General features: G+C 35.6%; 1 protein-coding gene across 2 annotated transcripts in view; it reads left to right on the top strand.

Annotated features, from left to right (window-relative positions):
- The window catches only part of LOC150083628 (protein lifeguard 1-like), a 144950-nt gene that overhangs the window by 86404 nt on the left and 37201 nt on the right, over positions 1–21345 (top strand). For both annotated transcript variants that reach the window (XM_090377398.1, XM_090377397.1), the window contains exons 8-9: positions 10997–11038; positions 16241–16330. In XM_090377398.1, coding sequence (XP_090233524.1) covers positions 10997–11038; positions 16241–16330 — 132 coding nt within the window. The remainder of the gene's footprint in view (positions 1–10996; positions 11039–16240; positions 16331–21345) is intronic.

Raw genomic sequence — 21345 nt, forward strand, 5'->3', positions numbered from 1 at the left:
TTGTGTTTCAATTAATTAGCATTAGTAGATGCACATGATGCAAGAAAGTAAGCTCATACAGCATCAGCCAAAAAAAAAAAAAAAAAAACCCTTCCCATTCCAAATGGTTGTCAATTCTGCCTTTAATTTATTTAAGCTATCAGCTTCCACAACAACAGATGGAAGTTTGTTCCGGCAATCAACTACACGCTGGCTAAAAGCAAACTTCTGCACATCTGTTCTACAATTATCTTTCCACAGTTTTAAACCTATGCCCCCTCAGGTTTCTAATCTGAGCAAGAGGAAGAACCCCCTCAGCATTGAGCCTGCTCAATCCATTCAAAGCCTGATACACCTAAATCACATTGCCTTGCAGGTGCCTAGTTTCCAGAAGCTGCAATTTGCAGAACTTAAGCCTTTCTTCATAAGAGCACCCCTTTGTTCCCTTCACCAGTTTTGTTGCCCTTCTCTGTACTCGTTCTAGCAACTGTACGTCCTTCCTAAAATGAGGTCTCCAGACCTGTATGCAGTACTCGAGGTATGAGCTGACCATTGCCTTATAAAAAGGGATAATCACCTCCTTGTCTCTGCTAGCAAAATTCCTATATATCATTGACAAAACAGCATGACCTGCTTTGGCAGCCCATCTGCACTGCTCAGAGAACTTCACATCTGACTGCACAATTACCCCCAGGTCTCTTTCATTCTCCACTTCCCTAAGTGTAGTACCACACAGTTGGTACATTTCTCTTGGGTTACTGCTATCCATATGCAGTACTTTGCATTTGTCAATGTTAAACTTCAGTTGCCACTTCTCAGCTCATCTGCCTAACTTTTCTACATCCTGTCATTAATCATCTGCAAACTTGGACATTAAGCCTGATATACCTTCATCAATATCATTGACAAATACACAAAACAACAATGGGCCGAGCACCAAACCCTGGGGGATCCCGCTAATAACGTTAGTCCATGTAGAGCAGCGTCCATTTATTACCACTCTCTGCCATCTCCCACTCAACCATCCCTTTATCCATTGCACTAACTTGCTCTTAATGCCATACCGCTCCAATTTATACAGCGGTCTTCCATGTGCAACAGAATCAAAAGTATTCTTGAAATCCAGGATCCGGAAAAGTTGGGCTCCAGATGCTGCAAGTTGCAGCATCTGGAGACTAGACACCTGCGAGGTGATCTGATTGAGGTGTATAAGGCCTTGAATGGTTTGGGCAGGCTGAATGCTAACGGGATACTTGCGCTTACTCAGATTAAGAACCTGAGGGGGTTCATAGATTCAAATTGAGCAAAGACAATTGAAGAATAGATGTGCGGGAGTTTGCCTTTAGCCAGTGGGTAGTTGATTGCTGGAACAGAATTCCATCTGTTTTGTGGAAGTTGATAGCTTAAATAAATTTAAGGCTGAACTAGACAAACATTTGGAGTCACCGGATTGGTGAAATTGGAAGGGTTTTGTTTATATGTTTTATATATATGTATGCTGTATAAGCTTGCTTTCGTGCATCAACTAATGCTTAATGCTAAAAATGGATGCCTGCATCTAGTTTATTTAGTTGTTGCAGTTTGCGATTTCATGTGTTGAACATCCCGGGGGCTCACATCTGGTGTGTGCGGGCTTGGCATACCTAGGGTTCTGAGCTGGATATAATCTTTCTTTGTGATCTCCCCCCCCCCCCATTTTCTCTCTCTCTCTCTCTCTCTCTCTCTCTCTCTCTCTCTCTCTCTCTCTCTCTCTCTCTCTCTCAGGGTAACTTTTTTTTTTTTTTTTTTGTTTGTTTAAGCTGGCTCAGCAAAAGCCTTGGGCTTTCGCCCCCATATGGCTAAATATAATAATAAGTCACATGCTTCCTTGCACCATGTGGCCATTACTAATACTATTATTGTATTATCTTTGCAATTTGGCCAATATAAATGGTTTCTTTAAAGTTCCATATGTACTACAGAATTTAGTTCATTTATAAATAAAAAAAAATGGACTCAATTTAGTGTTTAGAAAATCATTATCTGATTGAAAATTTTCACCTACCTTCCCTCTGTTGAGGAGCCTGTAATATGGATATTTTATCTCAGGACCCATGTATTGCCTAGAACTCTTAAATTTATGAAGTCACCCTTGTGAATATATATATATATAATTTTTTTATTTTTTATGAAAACTCCAAAACGAGAGGTATTAGAGCCTATAGTACTTAGTACCATGCATGGGTTGGAGGTTGAGAAGACGAAAGAAGATATTTGTTGACATTAGACTTTACACTTCTGTAGACTAATTTTCAGGATATATATATATATATATATACATACACACATTCAGTCCTCGTATAGCACGATAGTTGTGTTCCTAGAAACCCTCGTGCAATGCAAAATCATGCAATATAAACAACATGCGCAATGGGAAAAATAAGGTTAGGTGCCGACCACCCAAGATTGAACACATATTCGTAACCAAAACATTACTAAACACAATAAATAATCGTAATAAAATACTTACGTATTTTAATACGACTATTACATAATAAAATATTGATAATGCTTTTGCTTTTATTGTAAGCAAACTTGTTTTTTGTTTGATTTTCTATCCAAACAGATAACAGCTGTTCCATCTCTTCCAATTCTTGTCTCTTAATCTAATGGATTTTAATTACACTTTGAGTTGTTCCTGCTATGATAGGTGTTTTTATTTTCTCTGCATTCTTTGTAATTCTCAGCGTTGCCTCATTTAGGTCTGTATCACATGCAATATCATATGGTCTTTCATTTCGCTCAGTGTTTCACAATTTCATATTTTTTCTCTTTCGACAGAGGCGGACTGGCCATAAGCCTTACCGGGGAAACCCTGGTGGGCCGGAGGTCAGTGTAATTTTGGCCATAAATGCTAGTATGAGGCCACTACAAATTTTCCCGGGTAAGAATTTTTGACCCGGTCTGCCTCTGTTTATCAATATTGCTTTTCTTTTTCTCTCTGAATCTGCAGTGTCTTCACCAGGACCCTTCCTTTTCACACCTTTTAAATATTTTACTCATTTAGGGAATAAAGCACAATTACAAAACAAGGAGGCACTCTTGATACACATAAACAAAGCTGTAGCAGCTGAATAAACAACACCGTAAAGGCAGAGATACACTATTAACACCTCACATTTTACTAAAGCACATTTCTAGGGGTTACTACCATAAAACAATAAAAACAATTTCCAGTTGCGTTTCTGCTAGTGGAATCTGTTATAAACTGGTAGTAAACTCAATCTAATTGCATTTGCGATTATACCGATAGCTGGAATTGTATTGGTTTTTACGTTATTATGGTGAAACGTGTTTCCCCTTCACTGATATAAAAAACATAAATACATTTTCAGAATCTTCTCTTCATTCCTATCTTGTTGCGTTCAGTTGGGGTGATTCCGCATTCGATTGCCATTTCTTGTAGACACAAAAGCGAATCGTGCATAAGCGAATTTGGTTCGTGTTATATAAGATATCGTTCCCCTATTTATAAATCGTGTATGATCGAATTTGTGTAGTGTAAACACGTGTTATACGAGGACTGACTGTGTATATATATAATATAAATAAAAATAATAGGATGTAGTGATAAAACTGAATGTCTAAAAAAGAATGAAAAATTTATTAATTTATTAAATCGGATTATGGATCAGGGACACTACTAGTTATAGTAGAAATATCCAGCAACCAACCATAATGAAATATAGACAAATGTATTTGATAAGTGTATTGAGTAGGGTTGCTGACCTATCAAGTGTAATTACAATGGAATAAATTAAGAATGCCTGCAAAGCAAAAGCAGGTTACCTGAAAATAAATAATAAAATTAAGATTAACATAAAAATAACAAAGTAATAAAATAATACTTAATGCTGTAGGTCCTAAGATTTTAAATCGGTTTCTTCAGTTTTGGCTGCCAACCCCTTCAAGATATAGTTTAAAAAAAAAAAAAAAAAAAAAAGACCTACAGCATTAAGTATTATTTTATTACTTTCAGTTATTTTTATGTTAATCTTAATTTTATTAAAGAGATAAATACTGTATAATCCAGTGAAAAACTTTAAATAACAAATGGCTTGAAGCTTTCAGGGTTAAATGGGCCCCTTCATCAGCAAATTCTAATAAGATTTTAGTGACAAAATTTAAAAGATACAGAGTTGTACGTGCAGTGATACGTGCATGGTCACGAGATTAAACATTCAACTACTAGATTGCTGCTCATTGTTTTTGCATGGATGTGTGTTAATTTGCTTTTATCCAGTTTCAAGATAGTTTCCCCCAAGGTTAGGGTGTAGCCTCGTGCCCTTGCAGTGATTCATAGTTCTTGAATTGCATAATATGTTAAGTGACTCTAGCCAGAGGCGGTGGAGAAAGTGTCTGGATTGGTCAATCACTTCATAATCGCGCTTGGGGTTAAGGTCATGGTGGGTGGACCAGAATTGTTCCGCGATTGCGGATTGGTCAGTCTCACCAAGGCAAATTGACCTGTTGTGCTCTGCAAGGCGGTCTTGAAGGCATCCCGAGCTCTCTCCTATGTAACAGCTGCCACAATCTTTGCAAGTTACATGGTATGCCACACCACTGCGCAAAAGAGGGGTGGCAGAGTCTTCATGTTAGAAACCAGAGAACACAAGCTCCTACTGGGTAGTTGTATGCATTTTATGCGGTATTCCCGGAGCATTTTCGAAAACTGGCCCGACATGCCCGAATAGTAGGGATGTATGCAGTAGGAATATTCTCGTGCGTTGATGATGGTCTCGGGTGGATTGTGAGCTCTTGTGCTTGCAGTAAGCACTTGTCTAATATGTGGATTGGATAGCCACAGTTGACTAGGTCCATTCTCACTCTGGAAATCTCGGTGCGCCTAGCTGCATCTGAGCTGGAACGGCTCCAAGCACTGGAGAATAAGATGCGGGCGGTGCTGTTGAGATGGCTAGCGGTGTGGCCTGAACTGCCTGGACCACAGTGGCTTACAGTATACCAAGGTTTCTAGGTGTGAGCCCACACGTTTTACCAGGACATCTAAGAATGGAAGGGACTCGTCCACTTCTAAGTCTAAAGTGAACTGGATGAACACAGACAACTAATTGAGGTACTCCAGTAACGTTGCGTCAGAACCACATGGGATGACAGTGAAGATGTCATCGACGTATCTACACCATGTTGTAATAGGTACAGATGGGTCCAGGAATAACTGTTCTTCCAATTCCTCCATGGCGATGCTGGCCACAACGGAGCTAGGTAGCGCCCGTGGCAGTACTGTGCACCTGCTTATATAAGAAATCCCCGAAGGTAATGATGCTGCCCGATAAGCATAGATTGAGGACAGTAGAGATGTCTTCTGTGGATATTGATGTTCTGCTCCATAGATGAGTCATTCTCCAGAAGCCTCTTGGTACAGTTTATGGCATGTCGGACTGGAATCGATGTAAACAGGGACACTTCATCGAATGATGCCATGATCTCGCTGTCAGAGATTGAGAGCTCTTTAATAAGGTGAATGAACTTGCCGCTGTTAGTGACTGTGTGGGCAGTATTTCCCACAAGGGGTATAAGGAGTATTGCAGTATACTTATATAGCTCATATGTAGGTGCATTGCAGCAGGATGCTATGGGCTGGAGGGGAACATCTGGCTTATGAATCTTAGCTAGGTCATAAAACTAAGGCAGTTGGCAACTCGTGGCATGCAGAAGCCACTGAGTCGAAACAGAAATTTTCCCTGATTTAAACCATGTATAGACTAATTTGTTAACATTTGACTCCAGGCGTCCCAAGACTTTGATAGGCAGATCTGTCACAGGTTCATAGACGTTGGGATCTTGAAGGAGGACGAGGCTTTCTCTAGATAATCTGACCGGTCTAATATGACAGTGTGACGTCCCTTTTCTGCGGGAAGCACAACAATTGTGCTGTCTTTTCTTGTGGAGGAAAGAGCAGCGTGCTGTCAGTGGTTAAGATTGGAGCGAGCGAGCCATGTGCATTGAAGGATGGAGGCCGTTTTGAAGCGGATTTCATTAGCAGTTTCTTCGGGGAGGTTGGTAATGCTTGCTTCCACTCCCATGGCAAGTTGTGTGATCGGTGATTTCAACGGCAAGACATCGAAATTCATTCCGGCGGTCAAAACGTTGAGCTGCTCAGCGGATAATTGTTTGCTGCTCAAATTTAATACGAAGAAAACGTTATTAGTTGAATGGGTGTTCGTCCTCGAGGAGTGGGCTTCTCTGCTTAAATTCACAAACTTCTATTGCTGCCGTGATTGGTAAGCATCAGAGGTACGGTTAGCTTGGCGACAAATAATATGAATAAGGTTAGAAAATACTGTTGGTGAGATCCTACCTCTTGGTTCTTGTAAGAGTCTAGATTTGTTGTAGTTGGCTCTCTTGATTTTGTTGTGAAGATGGGTAATCCACAATTTCAGTGTTTGCAGGCTGAAGTTGAAACATGCATGATCCTTTTGAGTGTTGTTGTTATTTGGTTTTTAGGAGCATTAGCAACTAAGGCCATATTGCTCCGGAAATATGCGGTGGTCATTCCCTGACTTTTCCGCATCCTCCGTATTTGGTGGTGACGGGCTCGAACCCTGGTCTAATCAAGAAGCGTGTGCTACGCACTGCTGCTCCTTCCCACCTGGCTACGGAGGCGCCCTTATTGAGTGTTGTTAATGGAGCCTTATAGCGGAGGCCTTTTGGGATAATGCAGTTGGATACGTTGATGCGTATCGTTTAGGCGTTTTTCATACGTTCTTAATTTTATTATTTATTTTCAGGTAATCTGCTTTTACCTTGCAGGTGTTCTTAATTTATTCCATTGTAATTACACTTGACAGGTCAGCAACCCTACTCAATACACTTATCAAATACAGTTGTCTCAAAAATACATGGCATAACTTCTGAGTTCCTCATATGTAGACAATAAAAATATTTTATATCAACATAGTTCCAGAAATGCTTGGTTTCCGAGTTTCGAAGGTCTGTCTATGACACTTAACTGTTCACATCACCTTATAGTAATTGTTCAAAATGTCCACCTTCTACCTGAATACCACTGGCAGAATATTGCTTGCACAGGGTAATCTGCTGGTTACAAGGCCTGTACCCATTGCAGATGGTAAGGATACAGTTGGTGTGCTGATTCCAGGAGTGGCATGCACAATATCCAAAATCTCCTCCTCTACTTCAGGAGTCGTAGATCTTAGTTGTCCTCTGTTGGCAGCACAAGGTGTAAAAGGTCCCACGTTCACAAAGGTGGCGATGGATATCTTCAAACGTTTTCCTGTCTGGACATCTTCATTCTGGGAACCTTTCGTGTTACAAACGACCAGCCTCCAGAGCATTGCCGTACATAAAGTGCATATCCGCTTGCTCCTGATTTGAGTACATGGTCGGAATGGAAAACCACCAGATTCTGTCAGTACCTTGTGATGAAGGAAATCACCTGTGGGAGATGAGACATTCTGGTTAATAACTCGGGAGCCAAGCATTTCCAGAACTGTGTTGATATAAAATAATTTTATTGTCTACATATGAGGAACTCATTCCTGAAGTTATGCCGTGTATTTTTGAGACGGTGTGTGTGTGTGTGTGTGTGTGTGTGTGTGTGTGTGTGTGTGTGTGTGTGTGTGTGTGTGTGTGTGTGTGTGTGTGTGTGTGTGTGTGTGTGTGTGTGTAAAACATATGAACTAATACATAGGACTACATGTTAAAATAGCTATTGTTGAAATGTTTAAGCAGAAGCAAAGGAAGTGTCTGAATCACCCTGACAATTTCTGATATATATATATATGTGGACAATTTACAACCAAAACTCAGAGGAAGAAAATCTACAGTATTACTAAACATGCATAATCTTTGTACTTAGGTTGCACGATTGGTAATCAGGACAAAACTTGGGTTCCACATATGTGCTCTATTACCTGTACCAAAATCTGAGAGTGTCACTGAGAAACTTAAAAGTATGCCTTCTGCTTTTCCTCTGGCGTGGTTGAGAACCACACAACCACATTGAAAATTACTATTTCTGCATGAAATCACTAATGTCCAGAAAAGGTAAGCACAGCATCAAATATCCTGACATATCATCTGCAATAAGGCTTTTTCCACATAATTAACACCTGCAGATACCAATTTCCTAGAATCATAGGATAAAGGAAGTAGTGGTAAATATAGAGAGGATTTATGTGTTGCATAATTTGCTGGACCATCCACTTCTACAGACTTGGATTACCCATTAAAAAAGTATAACATGCTGCACTTAATTAGGAAGAAGAGTTGAAAGACTTTTTTGTGATCTAGAGAGCAAGCAGAACTCCTTGGTTCTAGATTACAATAGTGGAAGTTATTTGAAACAGGAACTAAAATTACAATATATTGAAAACATCACAAAGTGTTTTAAAATTATTCATTATGGAAGACTGTTTCTGTAAAGATATTGGTCTTCTGAACGAACTGGACATTGAACACAGTCCTAGTGAATGGCATATGTTTCTTGATGCCTCAAAATTAAGTTTAAAAGCAGTTTTGCACTGCACAATGGAAACGCATTCCCCTCAGTTCCTCTACTTCCCGCTGTTGACTTGAAGGAAACATGAAATATGTACAATATCCTGAGTTCAGTAAAGTACCATGACTTTTCTTGGAATGTCTGTGTTGATTGTAACATAATTGGATTACTCGTTAGTTGGCAGGGAGGTTTTAAAAAATACTATTATTTTCTATGTTTGTGCAACAGAAAAACATTGCACAGCAGTTGGGAAAAAAGAGAGAAATTTTTACCTGGAGAAGTAATATAAAATATGTTCACTGGTTGAACCAAAAAAGGTTCTTCTTTCACCTTTACATATAAAGCTTGGATTAATGAAGAATTTTTTGGGGGTTCTGGATAAAGAAGGAAGTAGATTGTGCTACCTAATGAGTAGTGTTTCCCAATTTAACAGATGCAAAACTGTAAGTAGTAATTTTTATTGAGCCTCAAATAAAGATATTCCTCAAAGATAAATAATTTGAAACAAAGTTACAGGATTTTGAACTAGCAGCTTGGTAGCTGTTTAAAACAGTTGTGCATGGATTTCTTGGAAGAAGGAAAGAAGATAATTATGAATATCTGGTGATGGCTTGACTGCAATGTTATAACGATGTGGCTGTCGAATGTCTTTCAAATTCATTTTCTTCATTCCCATCTTAGTTCCCCCACCACCACCCTCTGAATTTGAAGGATGTAAGTGATGAGCAAGGATAATGCTTTCATCATGTCATACACAATGGAGAAGCAGTATCAATGTCACTGGGATACCACCATAGGAGATTTACTGCTGATTTCCTAAGAGGGAAAGCAAAGTTGAAACCCTCTGCATGGAAAACATTTCTGAGGAAATAGAATATATGTAGTACAGTGTATGTTTCATTCAAGTATTTTAAAATGGATAGGACTCATTTTTAACATGGTATATGCATTATTGTATGATAGTTAAAATTGGTTGGTCATTAAGTTACTAATATTGTAGCATATCTTTCAGTAAAGATATGATAGACATATTTTCGGAATTAATGTGGGTCAATTCTTTTTTGGTGGCCAGTGTTATTAGTGTTTTATTAGTGTTTCACTGCTGATGTGACCCATTAGAACATTTGCTTTTTTTTCTATGTACAGTAGACTTTCAGAATAACGGTGCGTTCGGGGATTCACTGTGCCATTATTTAGATTTTTCCGTTATCTAGAAAGTTTTATTTTTAATATATTTAATGCAGAAATAATGAGGCTAAGTAAGAAATAGAGAGATTAAGAATGCAATTTTATTAACTGCACATAAAAAACATATATGTCGACGATTCAGTGTTATATTCTGCCATTAATACACTCCTGCTTATGCCCCATTCTATTTTCTTTATTATATCAAGTTTTGTCTGTGCAGTAGCACAGTTGTATCATCAACGTCCTCCCCACACCAGGTAGAAGAGGCCCGGGTTTGAATCCCATCATTGACGCAAGGAGCTTTTATGGGATTTTTTTACTCTGTGGCTGAGTTTCTCAGGCTTAGATAGCAAGGTTCTTCCCCCAGAAACTGGGGTTTTTTGTCCAGCAAAACAGGTAGATTGACCAGAAAACACACTCAATTTACAAAGACAATACACATGGGTATATGAATTAACTTTCCAGGTGACCCTAATGTAATAGTTTGGATTATATAAAGTTTGTCACTAAGCTTTAATGTTCTTCTTTTCCTCTCTGTATGAAGTTGATTAACTTTACCAGCCATAGTGAAAGAATTCACTTTCAAAATGGTGAACGTAAACAAATACAGTAATCATGTTACTTTCTGTTTTCTTTTTTCAGCACTTCAAGACATCTGCGCTGTTTGTAAACATCCGATCTCAATGTGCATTAGCTCGAATGTTCCATTATTTCGACAGTCTACTGTATATCTCTCTCTCTCTCTCTCTCTCTCTCTCTCTCTCTCTCTCTCTCTCTCTCTCTTTGTTCTTTATTAAACTAGTTAGAATTAAAGACCATTCACTTTCAAGTCCCTTCCCAATACCCTCTTGAGAACCTGCTATGTCATTGAGAGTGTAGCAAATGTAGAACTTTTAACATATTTAAAGAGAATACAACTTTCCAATCCTTTAACAGGCACACCAATTTTATCTTAACTTCAAAGCTGGACAAGCAAATCAAACAAGTGAGTGAATTTTGTTGGAATTCTATATGCAATATATGAATTGTGTGCATCATCAGCACTTTCTATTGAAAGACTCAAGAGCATTGTGTGATGGCTACTTGGCTGGCACTTCTTGAAGAATATCACTGACTAAAATCACATGGGCAAAATGATTTCAATGAAACATAAAGGGAGGAATGATATGAAATGTTTCATTCACTGAAACGTATATATTTTATTCTTCATTCAAATTCATTTGAATTAAGTGGTTTTAAATGTATATTTTCAATTGAAAACTGTTTGATAATATTAAATGTTATATATGTATATTCTTTGTATTTTAGGTGGTGTGCCTTGGGCTAACAATTTTTGCTTTCCAGACCAAGGTAAGTATTAGGAAAAAGTTTATTTAAATACCAGTATACCATAAGATTGTTAAGAATTTTGGGTATTTGTACCTTTTTTTTTTTTTAATACAGTACTACTTGGTTCTGCATTAAAATGCAGTTTTACATACCATATTCCATTACAAACTTTCTCATGTTACTTAGTAGAGTCAAATTTTGGAACCTATGGAATAATTACCAAAGGATTCAATGCCTACAGATGTATGTAAGTTAGGAAAATTTTGTCAGAAAGAAGTACACCACTGAATGGTGTCCTTTTGTTTGACAAGATTTTAGCAAACTTGAAATTTTTCCAAAATGTGGCATTGAGGTTAAAGTGATTTTTTTGCAAAAAAAGTTAGTAAAAAATTCAGTCTGGTTCTGGGGCAAAAAGAAGGCCATGAGAAAGTGCTAAAAATTTTGCACTTGAACAGGACTCCTTTCTGCCAATAACACACTTCCTATTGTCTCTCATAGAATCAGACTTCGAACTTTTTTAACTTCAAATTCGTGGGTATTTCTAGGCTGTAAATACCCACGAATTTGTAAATAGGCTGTAAATACCCCTTTTCTGCACTGTAACAAAACTTCCAATGTGATAAAAACTTTTTACACATAAAATGTGATGCTCAGTAATGTATTCCATTTTGCTTACAGGATTCGCCCTTTTTGCCAGTTAGTGATGTAGATATTACATCACTAACTGACAAAAAAAAATTCCTTCCCCATGTTATGTGTTTATTGACACCAAACTTGCCAGTCCAACATATTTAAAAAAAAAAAAAAAAAAAAAATTGACATTCAATACTTTCATCTTTTATTGATGAACCCCTACTTCTCAGTATGTATAATAAAAATAGAAGTAAAAGGAGAGAGAAAACAAAAGGGGGTGGAGAGTATTTATAAACTAGGGCCACTGATAACCAGAGAAAGCCCACGATGAATATTAATTAGTTTAGGGAAGGAGGGGTGGGGGGGAGAAATAGAGATTAAAGGGATATATAAAAGTAAAAGAGAATAAAGGAGGGAAAAAAAAAGTAAAATACATAATGATAAGATTTTATCTAATTTTTATCATTTTTACCTGGTTTTTATCTTTATTTTTTCCCTCTATTCAATTTTATATTTCTATTCTACTTTTATTATTATTATTAGCCACATGGTGCAAGGAAGCCGAGGCTTGTGCTGCACCAGGCAAAAAAAATTTCTCGAGTTACCTTGAGAGAGAGGAGCGCAAGCAAGCGAGCGAAGTAGAAAGGAATCACCAGGAAAGAGAAGAATGGTGATATCCAGCTCAGGACCCTGGGTGTGCCAAGCCCATACTCACCAGATGTGAGCCCCTGGGGTTTGTCATTTAACTATTTTGCACTTTCTTTATGACACACACACACACACACACACACACACACAATTTTTTTTTTTTTTTTGGCTGATGCTGTATAAGCTTGCTTTCTTGCATCATATGCCTCAACTAATTCTAAGCTAATATCCCTTCAGTCTCTATTTTTTTCTTCTCTAAACTAATTTCAACACTATATAAATGAGAAAACATGTTCTTGAGCCTATATTTATCATCTACAAATCAGAATAGTACCATTTAGTTTGAGTTATGATAATCAGTATAAGACAGTAATATCGCACGCGTGTGTCAATAAAACTGGAATAAATTGAATTATATATATAAATTATAGCAGAATAAAAGCTGAAATACATAGCTGACATGACTCGTGCAAAGCAGCAGAGACAAATTTGAGCCACGATATAAACAAACTGGAAAGGGTAGAAATAACATAAAAATGGAACAGTACAATGAATCATAGGGAAATGTATATAAAGCTAGGGGAAAAAATGCAACACTTTACAAAGGTGGGCAGCCACATCCTCCTCTTCAAAGACATGTTGATAAGATATAAGGCGTATACCACATTCTGATCTATGTCTCATATAGATAATAATTTGAGAGCAAAATTAACACACACACAAACAAACAAACAATTAGCACCTTTTTATTGCTAAATAGAAAATTCTCCAGTTTAATATAACTGTCATCAGTCCCATCCAACAAATTTAATACAGATCTTGGACTGTGGAAGTTCCACAAAGCTTTTACAGCAGGAATACCACATGATAAAATTTAGAATTATATGAAGTATATAGCTGCCAGAATTATTATAAAACTTAAATGAAGTAAATTTAGAAGAGACTAGAGTAATACCTAAGAAGTGAAACCATCACAAAAGTTCAATGGTAAACCATACTGTGCATAAATAGATGAGCGGGACTCCAAAGATGTGAGAAAATTTACAGCAAAGATTATAGCAGAAATATGAACAAAAGAAGAGGGAAAGATATTAGAAGAAATGGACATCAAGTGTGGGCAAAACTTTGAATATTAGAAAATTGTATGTGAAATAAAGGGCACACATAAGTCTCAGATAAAAATGACAGAAATTATAAAAATCAACTGAGGCTTAAACAGTGAAATACCATATACAAAAATCCAACAGAATATATGAGAATTATATTCAGAAAACCATAATAAAACAAAGAGTAAAACAAAAAATAGAGAAGTCATCAGCCATTAAATTAATCCTCTTCAGAAAGCTGCTTGATTAACACATTGACTACCATGGCTTATTCGGGTAAATGGGTCTCCGATGCCAATCTGAGTTAGGCATGTTAAATTATTCAAAACCCAAATTATAATAGATATTCATCAACAAAACTCGTAAAAAAAAGCTTCTCAAATTATCTCGTAGATGCCGTGTGTAATAGAAAATTCTTCACAGCAGCCAACTGAGTTAACTCGATTAACTCAGACATATTGTTACTTGCAGAATTCACCCTATATGAGTCGGTGCTGTGCGTAAATCCACAGTAGTGACACGCTGTGCCATGTACATTGTATTTAGTAATTTAAGTTTTTTTTTTTTTTTTATAAAAAAAAATGAACCCAAAACATGAATAAGAAGAGACCACTGACTGAAGAAGGGCTTGAGCTCTATGCTAATATGAGTGACTCAGAATTTGAAGAGATTTTTGACGAGCCGTTCGGGTCTGGTTCCGACAATGACAATTGTGAACCTTCTAACGATTCAAGTGAGGATAGCGAAGATGAAGCCAGCTCCCACCCTGAAGATAATCCTAATTCTCCACAGGCAAGTACATCAAATAATGACAATTTGTGGAATGAAATAGCACAAAATCCTCCAATTTATTTTCGAAGAGAACGTTGGTTTGAAAATGGATACAACAGAACTTAGTGTACAAAAATTGGTAGGCCTATATTTTTCAGAAGAATTTCTTACATTATTAGTTTGAACAAACTAATTTATACGCTTTGCAAGAAATTGAAAAATGTGAACAATCACGAAAATCTGCCATGTCATCAAAATGGAAAGATACTGACATCTCAGAAACAAGTGTTTCTTACACTTTTGTTGCAAATGGATCCTTGTTCTTTTCCTTCAATAGAGCATTACTGGAGTACAAGTGCATTCTATAATAATGTTATGTTTTGGCGATCATTTATGAGTTGAAGTAGATTCCAGTTCATATTACGATATTTTCACTTTGCAGATAATTCATTACAATATACTGACAGGTTATATAAAGTAAGACCGATTTTGAATCATTTCAATAATATTATGCGCAATAATTACGTACCGAATAAAAACATCTGTATTGACGAGTCGATGATGATGTGGCATGGGAGACTGAATTTCTGCCGGTACATAAAAAATAAAAAGCACAAATATGGAATCAAACTTTATGAACTGTGTGAGTCCATCTTAATGAAAATAAAAATTTACTCCAGTTAATCAGAAACTGAACAAAACATAGGTCACACTGCTGAAGTTGTGTTGTACTTTCTTGAGGACTTAGACAAGGTATATGTATTGTATATGGACAATTTTTATAATTCTGTTGCTCTGACGAAATTGTTGTCTGCTCGAAAAACTTATGTGGAACATTACGCACCAACAGAAAAGAAAATCCAAAAGATTTGGTGATGCAAAAAATTGGAGGGGGAAGTTGCATGGCAATGAAATGGCCCTGTTGTAGTATGTAAGTGGAGGAATAAAAGAGATGTTCTCACTATTTCTAACAAACATGTTGAAATGGTCGAGGTACGTAACCAGAATGGAAAAATTTTGATAAAACCAAACATAATTCAAGATTACAATAGCGGAATGTCCGGCATAGATCAATCGGATCAAATGCTCTCGTATTATTCAGTACTAAGAAAAACCATCAGATGGTCGAAAAAAATTGCATTACATATTTTAGAAATATATATACATAATGCATACATCCTTTTCCATCAAGTTACAGGTTCCACCATAAAATCTCTAAAATTCAGAGAAACATTCATTGAATCTTTGATTGGAGAAAAAATTCTAAACGTTCTAAAGAAGATTAGGTCTGAATGTGAAATTCATTATTTAGAGGCTATACCACCAACTGAAAAAAGAAAAAAAACACACGCCCGACTAAGCCATGTTGAGTATGTACAAGGGAAAAATAAAACACCACAAAACGCTATTATTTTCGTAAGTTTTAGTAATACTTTGTATTTGTGAATAAATTTTCTGTTTTCTGACACCATGATTGATTTTTCATTCTTATCCCAGAAGCCCACTATCCATCAATTGCATGTAGTTGCTACAAATATACTCGTTGCTACAAATATACTGCACCTGAAAGGCAAGTCATGCCAGTCTGAGTTAACCCTTATGCAGCGTCCTGGGCCAGATCGCCAAATACGAGTTAGCTTGTATTTGGCAGTCAACATGTTAATGACTGAACATATTTTCAAAAACCAGAAAATTAAGCAAACATGGCAACTTATTTGGATGGTATTATAGCTGGTTTCTTCAGTGGCTTCCAAATTTACTTCATTTAGGTTTTATAATAATTTTGGCAGCTTTATGTGTCTTATATAATTTTAAATTTTATTGTCCTGTGATTTGCTACACTGTTCTGTTTTGTGTTATTTCCATCTTTTACATTAGTAATTAATGTAAAGGCTTGACGTAAGCCATGCTTTGATGTTACACATGCATGTTGCTAAATGAGTTTCTTATTCTATTTATTATACATCCCTTACAGGGAAAAAAAGTGGCTTTCATTTTAATGTTAAAATTTTATTATGTATTTTACTACAACTTTTTTTTTTTTTTTTTTTTTTTCTCCACTCAGTGGGATTTCACTATGATGGGAGGAATGTTGTTTGTGACAGTGTTGATCCTCATCTGTTTTGGCTTCCTGGCTGCAATTATGCATTCAAAGGTAACAAGTTGTCCTTAGAACGAACTTTTAAAATTAACTGTATTAAATACTTTTAGAGGAAATATTTTAAAATAATGGAACCATAATGGCTGAAACTGTTCTTGATCATATATTTAAATGTGCTCAAAAAAAGTTCTTGATATAGATACTTCTTTAAAGAATATTTCTTAAAAATATTTTTTGTTAGATATTTTCTGAAAGAAAATGCCAGTGAGTTATAAGTGGGCATTTTTCCAAATGCCAGTGGGTTACAAGTACAGAGTTTTGGTGGTGATTGGCCTGTGGAGTGTTTCTTCATGGAATTTTTTTTGTTTTATAAAAAATACGATGTACATAACTTTTTAAATATTAATGTGTTATTTTGAGTTGATTGATCAACATACATTCAGAGTGAAATTCTTGTCAAAAATTAAAACAATTTATTAAAAAAAAAGTAGCAAAAATTTTTGCAAAATTCGTGAAAAAATAACCTTGTTACCTTTCAGGTTTTGATGTAGTAATCTTCTACATCTGTTTATATATTACATGATTGAGTTTCAACTTGAAGACTAAAATACCAAACATTTATTCAAGTTTTATTTTATTTATTTATTAATATGAACCAGAGCTATAATGCTCAATACATTCTACGTTGATATCAATATTTATAAAAGAATGAGAAGTTTACCTCGATATAATACATGGAACATTTCCATATGATACTCTCCAGAAATTAAAACAAAAACAATTAAAAAATCAAAAATCTTACATTACAGTAAGAAATAATTAACAATAATTAAAAATCAAATAAACACAATTAAAAATTAAGTAAAAAATTAATGAAAAAAAATTATTTTATGGTGCAGCCGAAGCTTCTGGTTTCCTTGCAGCATATAGCTAATACTAATACTGTTAATTGAAATAGTCTCATTATGTGGTTATTCATCTTATGGGAATGAACTAAATTAAATGACACTAATCTACCACACGAGAGATTAAGCTGCTTTATTGTGATGTTCAATTAAAGTGAACACACCCAATAGAAATGCTTAAACAGTTAGCAACATTTAAAAAAGTCAGTTTCCCATTGTCAGACAAATAGTGAGATAAAATAATAGCCAAATTTAGAAATTAATTAAAATGAATTTTTATTCTCATCTGTCGATAGAATTTGAAATTTTATTATAACAGTTGAAATTTGTTATTCTTGTTATTTGATATTTTTTTATTTTTATTCTTGTTTATAAAGAATTAAACAATACATTCTGCCTGTGGCAACAGTGGTTGCAAAATTTATTATAACTCAAGAAATTAACTACAATGGAAGCTGATGAGAAGCTTAAAGTTAACCAATGTATAAAATTATAATACCCATAAAATTTACTTAATTACAAAATACCAGGCATTTAAATGTCCAGGATTTTCTCAGTTTATTTTACTGAAGAGTAATCTGAAATACTGCACTGTCCAGGGCAAAACCAGACATGTGTCAACTCTGTTTGGGAGTTGGTTACATTTATTAAATTCTAAGTTTCTTTAAGTTCTTCAATTTTAGCATTCCTAATTAATTCTTGTCAAAAAATTAAAACATAATTTTTAAAAAAAGTAGCAAAAAATATTGCAAAATTCATGAAAAAAAAAATCTTTACCTTTTGGATTTTGATGCAATAATCTTCTATATCTATTTTTGTATTACATGGTTAAGTTTCAGCTTAGAGACCAAAATTCCATTTATTCAATTTTTATTTTAACTACTTATTCTCAGTATTACTCATTAATAAATCAAATAATCCGGTATCTGATTTCTCATAATAAATTGGCATCTGATTTAGCCAGGGAGTGTGTGCGTGCGTGTACATTAGCATAGTGTCTATTGTCAGACAAATAGAAACCTGGTATTTATTACTTTTTTTTTTTTTTCCATATACTGTCGAACTTACCCTATAACGAATTCGATAAATCCAGCAAAAAAATTCGTTATAGAGAAATTTCGTTATACAGAGAATCTTTTTTATTAAAAATTGTTATTTAATTAGAAAATGAAAATGAATCTACATTTATTTTTAATGTATTTTATTTCAAAAACACTTATTTAAATTACGTTTACACAATTTTTGCCAGTAAGTATCACAAATTAAAAAAATCTAATTTTCGTTTGCACAGTACAATTAAAAAATGTCTGATTCTCAAAGAAAACCTCATTTGTTCAGAGCGTTCAAAGCATTATCAGGAACATTTTCACAAAACTGTAGACCAATACGAACCATTTTAAAACCATTAATCATTTCTTCACGAATTGGCTTTTCTACGGGTTGTTCTTTAATGTCACCGTATTTTTCTGATGTGTCTTCAGCATCATCGTTAATTTCTTCGTGATCATGGTTGGTGTCTAACACTGTTCAGCAGTATTTCATCTTCATTTGGATGTTCTGTTGTAGTCAGATCTTGATCTACATAAACATAACTATCCAGTGTTATTTCATTTTTGATGTTTCCAGACGATTCTAATAAGGTCCAAAAGTTTTTCAGTTGTGAAAGGGGCAGTTCATCTTGTTCGTCCAGTTGCTGTTCGACTTCTGTATTCAATGCAAATCCCACTTTCAAAAAACAATTTTGAATAGTGTATTCAGTGACATCGTTTGTCCAATCTTTTGCCAGTTCAGAGATGCAATCTCTAAGGTTAATTGCAACCTCCAAGTTTCTATTTTCTGATAATGCATTGACAATCTTCATTATTTTTCTCTTTCGATAATGAAATTTAAAATTTTTAATAATGCCTTGGTCCATTGGCTGAAGTTTTGACATTACTTTTGGTGGTAAAAACACAACTTCACACTTAAGTTTGGCAGGATGTGCCGGACAGTTGTCAGTTACCAACACGATTTTCCTTTTTTCTTTTGTTATACGCCTGTCTAGTTTTAATATCCAGTCTTCAAAGATATCACTTGTCATTCATGCTTTTTTATTAAAGGTGTAGTCAACTTCCAAAGATTTTGTGCCTCTAACACATCTTGGGTTTTTTGATTTTCTGATGACTAAAAGTCTTAATTTTTCACTTCATGTCATATTTGCCCCAACTAGCACAGTGATTCTTTCTTTGCTTTGTTTTCCGTCAAAACATTTATCATCCTTAAAAGCAAGTGTTCTATTCGGTAAATATTTAAAGAATAAACCCATTTCGTCAGCATTAAAAACATCCTTAGGTTCATATTCTTCCAAAATCTTCTTTAAGGTATTGTTCCTCCAGCTGTTGCAATCTTCTTTGCTTACATTAACACTTTCTCCACAAATAACCTTTTCCACAATTCTGTGGAAAAGGATTGCACCCATTTTAGAACAGCTTTATCAACATCTTTGTATATACACAACTTAATTCGCTTCTTGTCTGCTTCCCCTTCAATTGCATTTAAAATTGATTCTTGATTTTTTTAAATCATAGATAAGCTGCTTGCAGGTATGCCATATTTCTCTGCAACATTGTTTTTCTTAAAACCTTGGTCAATATCATGAAGAATCTTTACTTTATCATTAATACTTAAACACTTTCTCTTTGACATTGTTTCCGCAATTGTAAAAATTACTCGACTGCAGCTCTTGCTGATACACACACTTCAAACTTCATGTGCTGGCCATGTAGTGAATTGTTAGTACCGCCTACTCAGTGACATTCACTTGCCAATTCAACAGTGTCACGTGAACTTTCCTATCAATCACCTTGAAAAAATATACAACTTTGTGAATTTCTTTTATTCTGCTTTCATTCTTATATACACAAAAGAAAATTTATGGTTAATGTATGCTGTATGTTACTTTTCAGAAAAAAAAATAAATAAATACAAGAGCATATAGCCTATGTGATTGATGACAAATTGTTCTAAAAGAACGAAATTAAAAAAAAAAAAAAAAAAATTCATGAAAACCATCTACTGGAAGTCTAGTTAGATGAGAACGGACATATCATATAATGATTGACAGGAAGGTCACATGGTACGGTTGAGGTGAGAAGCGAAACTTATTTCACACATCCACTCACTCCAAATGTTTATTTACTTTTGCCTTGAATCTATTTAAGCTATCAACTTCTACGACAGATGGAGGTTTGTTCCAGCAATCAACCATCTGCTGGCTAAAGGCAAACTTTTGTACATCTATCCTACAACTGTCTTTCCTCAATTTGCATTTATGCCCTCTCAGGCAATTATTCTGAACAAATGGAAGAATCCTATCAGCATTGAGCATGCTCAAACCATCCAAGGGTTTATACACCTCAATCAGATCACTTTGCAGGTGCCCAGTCTCCAGACACTGTAATTTGCAAAACTTAAGCCTTTCTTCTTAAGAGCAACCCTTTGTTCCATTCACTAATCTTGTTACCCTTCTCTGTACTTGTTCCAGCAGCTCTACATCCTTCTTAAAATGAAGCCTCCAGACCTCTATACAAGTATAGAGGTGTGGAGTATAGTGCTCAAGGTGTGGCCTGACCATTGCCTTATACAAGAGGATAATCACCTCTTTATCCCTGCTAGAAAAATTCCTGTATATCATTGACAATACACCATGAGCTACTCTTGCAGATCATCTGCACTGCTCAGAAAGCTTCATATCTGACTGCACAGTTACCTCCAGGTCCTTTTCTCTACCACCCTGAGTGTAGTACCACACAGTTGATACATTACTCTGGGGTCACTGCTACCCACATGCAGTACTTTACGTTTGTTAATGTTCAACTTCAGTTGCCACCTCTCAGCCATTTCTGATTTACTGGCCCACTCTATTTCCCTGTACAGTTGTTTATTATACTCATCAGAGTCATTAGGCCTATAACACACTCCTACTCTCAATTTTGATTTCCCAGTGCTCGTGTCACACCAAACTGACTCTACACTGCACTGTCCAGCCATGTCGACTGGCTGTTCTTCCTTGGATTTTGTGTTTCTTAAACTAAGCATAATCCCTCCTCCCTTTCTATCCTTCCTGTACACATTGTATTCCCCAAATTTCATTTCTGCATTCCTTATATCTGTTTGACACCGTCT

Source organism: Mastigoproctus giganteus, chromosome 7 (assembly GCF_048544385.1).
Source record: "Mastigoproctus giganteus isolate SK-2022 chromosome 7, ASM4854438v1, whole genome shotgun sequence".
In the NCBI taxonomy this organism is placed as follows: domain Eukaryota; kingdom Metazoa; phylum Arthropoda; class Arachnida; order Uropygi; family Thelyphonidae; genus Mastigoproctus; species Mastigoproctus giganteus.